The sequence below is a fragment of the Arachis stenosperma genome, chromosome 6 (assembly GCF_014773155.1).
Source record: "Arachis stenosperma cultivar V10309 chromosome 6, arast.V10309.gnm1.PFL2, whole genome shotgun sequence".
Classification (NCBI taxonomy): domain Eukaryota; kingdom Viridiplantae; phylum Streptophyta; class Magnoliopsida; order Fabales; family Fabaceae; genus Arachis; species Arachis stenosperma.
This window is the reverse complement of record NC_080382.1, coordinates 134,465,694-134,475,751: the sequence shown is the minus strand read 5'-3', so window position 1 is coordinate 134,475,751 and position 10,058 is coordinate 134,465,694. Positions and strand designations below refer to the sequence as shown.

General features: G+C 26.7%; 1 protein-coding gene across 1 annotated transcript; it reads left to right on the top strand.

The window, feature by feature from the left end:
* The first annotated feature begins 954 nt into the window (after nucleotides 1–954).
* On the top strand, nucleotides 955–9,704 carry LOC130932704 (carotenoid cleavage dioxygenase 7, chloroplastic). Its single transcript, XM_057862103.1, has 7 exons — nucleotides 955–1,794; nucleotides 5,247–5,375; nucleotides 5,518–5,649; nucleotides 6,820–7,095; nucleotides 7,623–7,705; nucleotides 8,278–8,598; nucleotides 9,304–9,704. The coding sequence occupies exons 1-7, from the start codon at nucleotides 987–989 to the stop codon at nucleotides 9,457–9,459; spliced, it is 1,905 nt and encodes a 634-aa protein (XP_057718086.1). The 5' UTR covers nucleotides 955–986; the 3' UTR covers nucleotides 9,460–9,704.
* The last annotated feature ends 354 nt before the right edge of the window (nucleotides 9,705–10,058 follow it).

Below are 10,058 nucleotides of genomic sequence, written 5' to 3'. Positions count from 1 at the left end.
AAAAATAATTAAATCTATTATATATTATTAAATATAAAATTTTAATCTATTAATTTAATGAACTTTTAAAAATAAACTTTTTTTTAATTTTTTACTTTAATCATATAGAAAATATTAAAAAAAAAACCTACTATAGTTTAGGTTACATTTTGAATATTTCATAAAAAATTAATGGTAGAATTTTCATGCTTAATAAAAATATTTTTTTCATAATTTGATTTTAGTTAATTACCCTTATAATTAATAATAAAAATTAATATAATTTATTTACATATACTAACTTATAATTTAAAATTATACACTATTTAATTTAAATTAATAAATTTAATTCTAAATATAAATACTAAAATTTAAAATATATATATATTCAAACTACATTTAACTGATTATATTTAAAATAAATTTAAAATTTTAAAATAATATTTAATTTAAATATAATTTTAAATAATTTTTTATATTATTTTTAAATAAACGTAAATTACATATTATTATATAATTTTAAAGAAATAAACAAAATTTATCAAAACAAGGGTCACGAGTCAATAATGGATTAATAACCCACATGAACAAAAAATAATTTTTGGGTATGCACTTATTTTTTTGTCTTTAGTCCTAATACTTCTCTTACATTGCCCAACATCATCAGATGTAGACAAAACATTTGTTGGTTAACAAAAAAATCATTTTTAGCTGCTACAATTTTAACCACCAGAAACCTCTCTATTTATAATTACTAAAAAAATTATTGAAATAATTAAAATATAATATCCTATAATAAAATATTCAGATATACTAAATAATTTTAATAAATACTAATTGATCTAAATATACTCTAATAAATATAATTTTGACAACACTGAAAAAATAGTTAAAAGTATTAAAAATATAAAAAATATTATGAAAATTGTATAATAATAGACTAATAGTAGTGAGCGTACTAATAACCATTTTAAACTCCAGGATGCTATAAACTCTTTATATATCACATGTTCGTTGCCACCTTCACATACCAAGACCCAAAAGCCTTAGTACCTCCAAAAATGAACGCCAAACCAATTCACTCCACACCAACATACATTCCTCCTCCAATAAGGCAAATTCCGGTTCCCCAACAACTTCCATTGCCGCCATCACCACCAACCATACCTCGTGCAATATCCATAACCGCACCCGAAACCCGTGTTGCCGTCCCCGTAGTACCTCCTCCATCTATAGACCTTGATGACTCCATAACCGCCTTTTGGGACTACCAATTCCTCTTCGTCTCACAACGATCCGAAACAACCCAACCAATCACGCTACGCCTTGTGGACGGCGTCATACCGTCGGATTTTCCCTCCGGCACGTACTATCTAACCGGACCGGGGCTTTTCTCCGATGATCACGGCTCCACGGTGCACCCACTAGACGGTCATGGATACCTAAGAGCATTCACGATTGACAACAGTAAAGTGACGTACATGGCGAAATACATTAAGACAGAAGCGCAAGTAGAAGAGCATGATCCAGAAACTGACACGTGGCGGTTTACGCATAGAGGTCCGTTTTCTGTGTTGAAAGGTGGGAAGAAAGTTGGGAATACGAAGGTAATGAAAAATGTGGCCAACACTAGTGTGGTGAAGTGGGGGGAGAAGCTACTATGCATGTGGGAAGGTGGTGAGCCTTATGAGATTGAATCTGGGACGTTGGATACGATCGGAAGGTATAACATGATGGACGGCCATGATGATTCGACGGAAGATAGTGATGGTGTATGGGAGGTTGCTGCCGGCCTCTTGAAGCCTATTTTGTATGGTATGTGTCCGTTTCTTCTTCTGCATTATATTATAGCAGCTTTCTGGTCTAGACCATTATTAATTCTTATTTAAACATTATTACACTTTTTCTAAGAATACATCTTTTCAATTTTTTTAATTATTATTTTATATTCTTTAGTTGTATTTAAAAAATATATAATAAAAATCACACTTCACAGAATAATTAAAAAAAAATTAAAAGGATTGTTTTTTTACTTTCTCTTGTTTGGAACGTGTCAAATAAATTAGTATAATTATACATATTATAGATTAAAAACATCTTGATTTTGGATTGGAATATTTAATTAATTCAGTCGTTGTTAGCAACTTCTTCGATACAAACAACTTTATCTCATCCAAACAGAACCTTTTATTATTACATAGTTGGAAATCAGATTGTAATTTATCTAATTTTAGTTAGATATCAGATTGTTTGTAAACAAAAAATCAAAGATTAAATTGACTATTGACTCAAAACTTAAGTAATTTTTTTTCATATCTCTCATTAATTTTTCTAAAATCAAAGTATATATTTCTAATCATTTTCTTAATTCTTAAGCATCATTAATTCGAAGATATATAATAGAAAATATTATTATAATTATTATATGATGAAATATTAATAATGAATTTTTTTTTTGGGCTTGACAATTTACACACGCATGTAGACAGTTAAATTCATTATCATTATATCACATATCAATTCTTTCAATATAATACAAGTTAGATTATTATATTTTCTGGAGTGAAAAGTAAAAGCAGATACAGTAGGGAAACTCACAATGAAATTAAAGGTGGTAGATCAAAAGATCAAAACCCACACTCATCTATCCTAGGCTGAGCATAGATGGATTTGGTTCGAGTTTATAGTAAAATTAGAACTGAATCGATGAAAATATAATTAGTTCGGTTTGATTTGGATTCACAATTTTTTTTATATGTACCGAACCAAACCAAATCGATTAAGAACGAATTGGTTCGATTTGGGTAATTGAGTACCCGATGACTTTGAAATATATAAAAAAATAAAATTTTTATCTTAAAAATTTAACAAGTAAAATAAACATGTAACATCAATAGAAATAATCCAAATATGTTAAACATCAAATACATTAAAAACTAAACTCATTAAAATCTAAATATATTAATAGTAAATAATTATTGTCTAATAGAAAAGTCATATATATTTTTTATTTTTTTATTTAATTAATATATGATCGGATTCGCGGGTTGGTTCGGGTTCCACATTCCCAGAACTGATACCCAAACTAATTACTAACAAAGACTATCAATTTGGTTCAGGTTGGACCCAATTACCCGTTATTTCTAGAACCAATTTAATTAATTTAGTTTGAGTTCGGACGAATAATCAAGTACCCACTACCCGTACTTATCCCTGATCTATCCACTCCTCCTTCCTTGCAAGAAAGTGAGCAGTATCATTATGCCCATCTCTTTACCATATCGAAAATATTTAATAAAAAAAATAATTAATAATAACTATAATTTATTTTATTTAATTTTTATTAATTATCGTAACAATTAATAAAAATTAAATAAAATAAATTTTAATTTTTTTTATCTTTCTAGTGTTATCCTATAATAAAGCATTGAAATATTTTTCTAATTAATAAAGTGATTACTAAATAAAAATGTCTTTATGTGAATAGAGTTAGAAGTGAGTCGAGTTAGACCAAATTCAAGCTCGACTCACGAAAATTGAGTCTGGCTCGCGGCTCGACTCTTTAATAATAATGGACCTTATTTCTTAAGTTTAAGTTTGGCTCATTTTATTTATGAGCTCAATTCTATGTTCAAGTTAGACTCACCAGCTCACGGTTCAGCTTATCGAACTATTAACGAGTCCAGTTTGAGTTGGCTCATGAGCTGACTTGACTCACTTCCAACCCTATACGTAAATAGGATGGATTTAGATCCTCTAAATTTTAGATTTTACTTTAGAAGGTAAAGTGTAATTTTTCACTATTTATTTCATAAATGGAACAAAAAAAATATAAAAGAAAGACAATTCAAGGATGAGAAATCACACTTTACCTTCTAAAGTAAAAATTCAAAATTTAAAAAATTTAAATTCGAATAGAATAATTTTTAAAATATAGATACATATTATATTAAATCGTTTAGTAAAAAATGTCAAACTATCATATTAAAGTTATTTTTATTTTCATCACTTTCATTTAAAACTTCAACCGCGCGCAAATATATTTTTATTTACTTTATTATATACTTTATATTTAAGTTGTTTTTTATGTAAGTGTAATTGGTTTTCTTTTTTTTTTTTTTTTAATGATTAAAACACTTGAATCTCCAAGTTGCGTTTAGAAACTTTTTTTTTCAGAAAATTAAACTAAAACTCAGTTTTTATGATAAGTTTATATATAGTTAATTAATTTTAAGTTTATGCATTGCACAAGGGTTAAGTAGTTGTTGAATGTAAATTCATTTATCAAGAAAATATTGTTAATAATATAGTATATGACAGGGCAAAACGGAACAATAATTGAATTAAAGTGGTTCCTTTTGTCCTAACTCCTAGTTCTTATATTAAATATTGTAGACATCTAGATCATAGAGTTAATTTTAGTTTTATTTTATGCATCACGCACCAAACAATATGTCTTTTCTTTTATCATATATATTCACTGTTAAAATTAAATTTATTGATTTATAATGTTGTACATATATAATGAAGAAATTGCTCGTATTAGCATAACCATCTAGAGTTGGAAGTTAGCTGGACAAGTAGGAGTAGAAGCAAGTATGGATTCAAATTAAGCAACACATGGAAGTGCTTCTAATTTCTTTCCATCGAATTAAAAAAATAAATAAATAAATAAGAAAATGAATAATGGTGGCAAAACTTAGTGTGGCACAAGGTGATATCATAACAGTAGTTTCCAAGGTACTTGTTTGCGCACTAATGTATCTGTTTTGAGGATTATTCCATTTACCCCAAAGGGAAATAAAGAAAAATAAAATAAAATTGGTTATTGATTTTTCAACATACGGATCTTAATTATTACAAGTTAACTCTTTAAGTATATTCAATAGTATAAATAATATTCTCAAATGCTTTATTTTTATGCTGACAATAGTAAAAAATTTAAACTTAATCTCATGCATGAATATATATATATATATATATATATATATATATATATTATCTAAACTCTTAAACGAATTTAAGTTAGTCGAATGATCAATTAACTCATTTACTTAAGTAAATGTTGAGAATTTAAATTATATTTTGTATACATAATAATATATTGATTAATAATAAATTTTTAAATAATCTTTCAATTTTTATTAATTTATCGGATTAAAAAATACTGTAAAAAAAATTCTATGTAAATCGAATTCTTTAATATTAAACCACTCTTTTAGTGACTTGCACTCTTAAATTTTTAACCTTTAATTTATTGATTACAGGTGTGTTTAAGATGCCACCAAAGAGGCTTTTGTCTCACTATAAGGTTGATTCTAGTAAGAGTAGGCTACTTACTGTTTCTTGCAATGCAGAAGACATGTTGCTTCCACGCAGCAATTTTACTTTTAGTGGTAAGTTATTACAATAATAATGGCACTATTTTTTTTTCTAATATTATATCCCTTTCAATATGTATCAACTAGCTTAGATATTATTTTATTTTGATAAATTTGTCGGTTATTAACTCTTATATTTTATGTCTTGTTTTTATAGAATATGATTCCAATTTCAAGTTGTTACATAAGCAAGAGTTTAGAATCCCAGACCACCTTATGATCCATGATTGGGCTTTCACAGATACCCACTACATAGTGTTTGCCAATCGCATAAAACTTGACGTGCCAGGTAATTATTATATTATTACATTATTCCACCAAAGGTAATTATTATATTATTGATTTCCATGGATTTACTCTTCTTGTGAATAATGGTATTGTATGTAATAGTAATACGCATGTAGAAGTAGAACTAGCATCCATGTCAGGAATATTGTAATCATCCTTTTGTTAAATAAATGAATAAAGCATTAGATGTTTTCAATATTTTTTAAACCTTAAAAGAATTAATTTTAATTTTATTTAATAATTATTAGTTTAGATGATAAAGATATGATTATTTAGAATAAATATTATTTTCAGTTTTTAACCATTTGTTCGAAAGTTAATGCTCTCCTTTAATTTGAAAATCTTTAATTGGTTCTTAACCATCAAAATAACTAGTTTAAATAGTTTTTGACACATCAGTATGTTACGATTTATAAGAGCAGTTTATTGGACCAACTACTTAAATGATTGAAGACCAATTAAAATTTTTTAAATTATGAAAAAACTTTATCATTCTGATAGATGATTAGTGATTAAAAAAATATTTACTTTTATTTAATGTTATTAACAAATTAAATTTGTAAAATAAGTAATTTTATGATATAGTATTAAAATTTCTATAATTAAAAGGATTTGTGACATGATTCATATTTTCAAATAAATAAAAAAATAGTTTAAGAAGAAAAAATCTATGTAAAATTCACCCTTCAAATGAGAAAAGTTTATAGCAAACATGATATTAGATTTTTTATAACAAAAAAAATTAATTTAATTTTTGTTACCCAAATAATTTTAGCATAAACAACAATATACCTATAAAGAATTTACGTTCTAAGTCAAAAAATATATATTTTGCTTAAAAAAACATGAAAGACAAATAATAATCATATACCTCAACCCAATAATTTAAAATTTTAAAATGAGTAATTCTAAGACAATGAGAATCATCTGCCTCGCTGGGAGCTGCACCCGGGTTCGAATCCTCAGTGAGGAATATAAAACCCATGTTAGTAATACCCATGTAGTGTGTGTGAGTGTGTTGTGTGAGTGTGTAATACATGGGTGTAATGCCTAAGATTGGGGGTTGTCCAATCCACTTGACCAAAAAAAAAAAAAAAAAGACAATGAGAATCTATAATTTTTTTTTTTTTTTGGTGCTGGTAAAATAATTGTTGTTGTTGATGATGATCAGGATCAGTGGCAGCAGTGTGTGGGATATCACCAATGATATCAGCATTAAAAGTGAATCCAAGTAAGAACACATCGCCCATATACTTGCTTCCTCGCTTCCCAACCAAATCCAAATCCAATTTCAGAGACTGGAGAGTCCCACTTGAAGCACCTTCACGGTTATGGCTGCTCCATGTTGGCAATGCCTTTGAACTTCGTCATGCCAATGGCAATTTACATATTCAAATCACTGCTGCTGCTTGTTCTTACCAGTGGTTCAATTTTCGCAACTTATTTGGTATATATATACATATGCACTTAATAATAATATCGATAAATGATATACACTCTTTCAGCCTCTATTCCAATAATATAGGCTTTTTTTTTAACAGTTATATTATTTATACATAAAAAATCAACTAATTATATAAAATATATGTTAAAATATAAAATACATATTAAAAATAAATTAAATAATATATATTTATATATAAATACATAATAGCTGATTTTGTGACTGAATTTTTTGTATGTTCATATTATTTTTATTTTTTTATTAGAAATTTATTTGGACATTGGTTAAAAATATGAAAATATAAACCTTTATTAGAAGAAAAAAGAGTCTATTTGATCCAACAATATATAAATTATTTTATTTTGATATTCGCCTATGCATTTACATCCAACGCATTAAGCATGTAATAAGGTTCAAATATTTCTAATCACGGACATTTAAGAAGAAACAAAATTAAAATAATTGACTTAGTAATCATATATTTATTCCCAAGCATTTCTAATTGAAGTTGTTCTGGTCAATATTATCAGGATACAATTGGCAAAATCAAAAGCTAGATCCATCAATAATGAACATACAAGGTGAAAATAACTTGTTGCCTCATCTTGTTCAGGTATATATCGATATTCCTCTCCCCTTTTTCTTTTCCTCTGTGCATGCACGTTTTATTTCAACGGGTCATAATTGTTCTTCTAGAAACCCAACTGTTCTTATCAAATTTTTAACTATCAAGAGAATTGGTATATAAATTTTCATTATCAAAATTTTTTATATTATATATAATTTATAAAAAAATTATTTTGTTCATTTCAAAAGTTAAACTCGTGAATTTTTAGTTTAAATATAACACACTTACCATCTTGATTAATTTTAAATTTATTATTATTATTATTATTTAATTTACAAAAAAGTAAATTAATAGTACGTTACTAGTATTTGCCATATAATAACTCATATTCTATTATGTTTGTGCAATGTTTTTTTTTTCTTGGCTGTTTGTATCACATTCTTACTTCTCAACCTCTTTCTTTCCCTCTCGCTGTCAATTTTAATATAAATTTTTTAAAAAATATATAAATTAAATTATCAAAGATATATCAAAAAGGAAGAGAAAGTAGAATATTCTCCTAAATAGTCATCTTGATGCTGATCAACATTTATATGAAATGATAATAATGTATGCAGGTATCAATAAAATTAGATTCTGACAACAATTGCCAAGAATGCAATGTGAAGGCTATGAAGAAATGGAAGAAATCTGCAGATTTTCCTACTATAAATCCTGCATTTTCTGGCAAGAGAAACAAGTATCTCTATGCTGCAACTACTTTAGGGTCACGTAAAACATTACCAAGCTTCCCTTTTGATACTGTTGTGAAGTTAGATTCAGAGACAGATTCTGTGCAAACTTGGAATGTTGGAAGCAGAAGATTTATTGGGGAGCCTATTTTTGTCCCAAAAAGTGATTTAGAAGAAGAAGATGATGGCTACCTTCTTGTTGTTGAGGTCAGCACAAATTTTACCAGTTCTTATTTATTTAGTCTCTAAACAAATGGCGAATGATAATAAATTATGTTATTTCAATCAAGTAATTGAATAAATTCAGGATTTAACTTAGCTTAAAGAACAATTATAATCTAATTTGCAATTACAATTGCAAATATATAATATTGGAAATTGGAAATGAATTTTGAGTCATATTTTGATGATGCCACTTTTTTTTTATAAATAATTCATATAAATATATGATTAAAAAATCATGTAAATAGGAGTGACAATTTCATTACCCTACAAATTATATTGTGATATCAGTAAATGTAATTGCATCAAGTTGTATCACGGTTCTAAAAGTCATAATATATATAAGGTGAAAATTCACATATAATTATTTTCATATAAAGTTGATAGTTGAAAATTATTAAATAATATTTTACTCAAATATGTTAAATTATTTACAACTTTCAACTTCAAATAAAGATAACTGCATGTGAGTTTGTACTTATATATACACTCATTTCAAGTTGAAACAGGAAAAAGAAAATCATGACACAAGGACTGCATTGCTCATTGCAAAAGTTGCAATGACTTCAATCACGATAACAACCACAAATATGTATAAATACACATACACACATCAATATAAAAGTTGTAAACGAGGTTTTGTTTATGCACATTTACTTAGCTGATGTTATATATCTATTTGTTTTGCAGTATGCAGTTTCAATGCAGAGATGTTACCTTGTTATCTTGAACCCAAAAATGATAGGAACCTCCAAAGCCCTCGTCGCCAGACTTGAAATTCCAAGGCATTTAAACTTTCCCTTAGGATTTCATGGTTTTTGGGCAGCTAGCGGGAACCAAATTTAAGTTATGAAAAACCTTCTACGTTAAAATGAATTTTCACTCATGGTTCGCACAATTGATGGTTGTAGTTTATATGCGTACACGAAAGAGGTTAATGTAAACAACAGGTTATAATTGAAAATTAGATTATACTAAAAATAGTGTAAATATAAGCATGAAGTCAGGTTTTTTGGTTTCAAAAAAGTGGATACTTATATGAGAATGTATTCATGTGAAAATAATAATTAAGATGCATATATATTATATTAAATAATTTAGTCTAACATGTCAAATCATCTAATAATTTTTAATTAATAATTTACACATCAAGACATCTTCTCATGAATAATTACATTGAATAAATGACACAAAAGTATGAGGAGCTATACAATCAACGAACAAAAAGTAACAAACAGTAAACAAAAAAGGTTATTGACTAATTTTTTTTCCTATTTCAGGTTAGTGACTTTATTAGATAATAATGATTACATTTGTAGATAGGTTATATGCAATACTATCTTTACAATAATTGCTTAAACAGTTTTAGCTAAATACATTAAAGTATTTACTTATCAAACTTCTTATGATATATATGACATTATATGTTAATCAAAATTATATTT

What these genes read in the sequence shown, in the direction of transcription:
- LOC130932704 (XM_057862103.1), top strand. Translation starts at nt 987, where the DNA reads ATGTTCGTTGCCACCTTCACATACCAAGACCCAAAAGCCTTAGTACCT. An exon ending in CAGCAATTTTACTTTTAGTG is followed by an intron (nt 5,376 to 5,517) that starts GTAAGTTATTAC and finishes TTGTTTTTATAG; the next exon opens with AATATGATTCCAATTTCAAG. An exon ending in TGTTGCCTCATCTTGTTCAG is followed by an intron (nt 7,706 to 8,277) that starts GTATATATCGAT and finishes TAATGTATGCAG; the next exon opens with GTATCAATAAAATTAGATTC.